General features: G+C 47.4%; 1 protein-coding gene across 1 annotated transcript; it reads left to right on the top strand.

The window, feature by feature from the left end:
• The first annotated feature begins 315 nt into the window (after positions 1 to 315).
• Positions 316 to 1,272, top strand: LOC100477749 (olfactory receptor 52H1). The gene has a single exon (XM_002926100.4). It carries the CDS (start codon positions 328 to 330, stop codon positions 1,270 to 1,272), a length of 945 nt encoding a protein of 314 aa, XP_002926146.2. The 5' UTR covers positions 316 to 327.
• Positions 1,273 to 1,473: the final 201 nt, after the last annotated feature.

Genomic DNA, 1,473 nt, shown 5'->3' with positions numbered 1-1,473 from the left:
CAGCCAGTCTGGAAGGCTGCCTGGAAAAGTTGTGTAAATCAGCAGAGGTGGCCAGAAGAAAGAATATATTCTCTTGAGGTAGAATGACTCTATGTCTCCATGGATCTGAGACGATCCTGGTTTATATGCCAGTTGCCTGCAGTTGTTTTAATACCAGCCTATATTTTCTTCAACGGTGTTCTACTGTGGATAACTGATATGGTCTCCTTATGTTTAGGAGTCAATAATGATGAGTAGCTGGAAGTGAGAGTGACTCAAGGGACCCTAACTCTATCCTCTACTACCCTCTGTTTTCAGGGCCTGGGACTTGTGTCATCGTGTTCTACCATGATCGTTTTCAACCTGAGCAATGACAACCCAGGCCTCTTCATTCTGGTGGGGATCCCAGGGCTGGAGCAATGCCATGTGTGGATTGGGATTCCCTTCTGTGTCATCTACATTGTGGCCCTCGTGGGAAACTGCACCCTTCTCTACCTCATTGTGGTGGAGCGTAGCCTTCATGAACCCATGTTCTTCTTTCTCTCCATGCTGGCCATGACTGACCTCGTCCTATCCACATCTGGTGTTCCCAAAACACTCAGTATCTTTTGGCTCGGGGCTCGAGAAATCACATTCCCAGGGTGTCTCACACAAATGTTCTTCCTCCACTATACCTTTGTCCTAGATTCAGCCGTCTTGCTGGCCATGGCGTTTGACCGCTACGTGGCCATCTGCTCCCCTCTGAGATACACCACTATCTTGACCCCCAAGACCATCAGCAAGATTGCAGTGGGCATCTCCTTTCGAAGCTTCTGCGTCATCCTGCCAGTTGTATTCCTGCTCATACGTCTCCCTTTCTGCAGGACACGCATCATCCCGCACACATACTGTGAGCACATAGGTGTTGCCCGGCTCGCCTGTGCGGACATCTCCATCAACATCTGGTATGGCTTTTGTGTTCCCATCATGACGGTCATCTCAGATGTGATTCTCATTGCTGTCTCCTACACCCTCATCCTCTGTGCGGTCTTCCGCCTCCCGTCCCGGGATGCCCGCCACAAGGCCCTTGGCACCTGTGGTTCCCATGTCTGTGTCATCCTCATGTTCTATACACCTGCCTTTTTCTCCATCCTTGCCCATCGCTTTGGACACAATGTCTCCCGCACTTTCCACATCATGTTTGCCAACCTCTACATTGTTATCCCACCTGCACTCAACCCCATTGTCTATGGAGTGAAGACCAAGCAGATCAGAGATAAAGTCATGCTTTTATTTTCTGCCAAGGGTACATAATAATGTTCCAAGGTGCTGTGGAAAAGCTAACATCATTTTATAGGGCATATTAATGTAGCAAGATTGAGAAAAAAATGATTCTATTTAAAGTGAGAACTGCCTGCAGGTGTTTTTGCATACCAGGAAAATGGTATGATCTCTATGAAGGATATTGTTCAATGTAGAAAACATTCCTTGATGACCTGTTTTTTTGTGGAATAT

The sequence above is a fragment of the Ailuropoda melanoleuca genome, unplaced genomic scaffold (assembly GCF_002007445.2).
Source record: "Ailuropoda melanoleuca isolate Jingjing unplaced genomic scaffold, ASM200744v2 unplaced-scaffold11006, whole genome shotgun sequence".
In the NCBI taxonomy this organism is placed as follows: domain Eukaryota; kingdom Metazoa; phylum Chordata; class Mammalia; order Carnivora; family Ursidae; genus Ailuropoda; species Ailuropoda melanoleuca.
The sequence above is the reverse complement of the archived record's forward strand: the minus strand, read 5'-3'. Positions and strand labels throughout refer to the sequence as shown.

Coding starts and splice junctions, on each gene's coding strand:
- LOC100477749 (XM_002926100.4), top strand. CDS start 328: ATGATCGTTTTCAACCTGAGCAATGACAACCCAGGCCTCTTCATTCTG.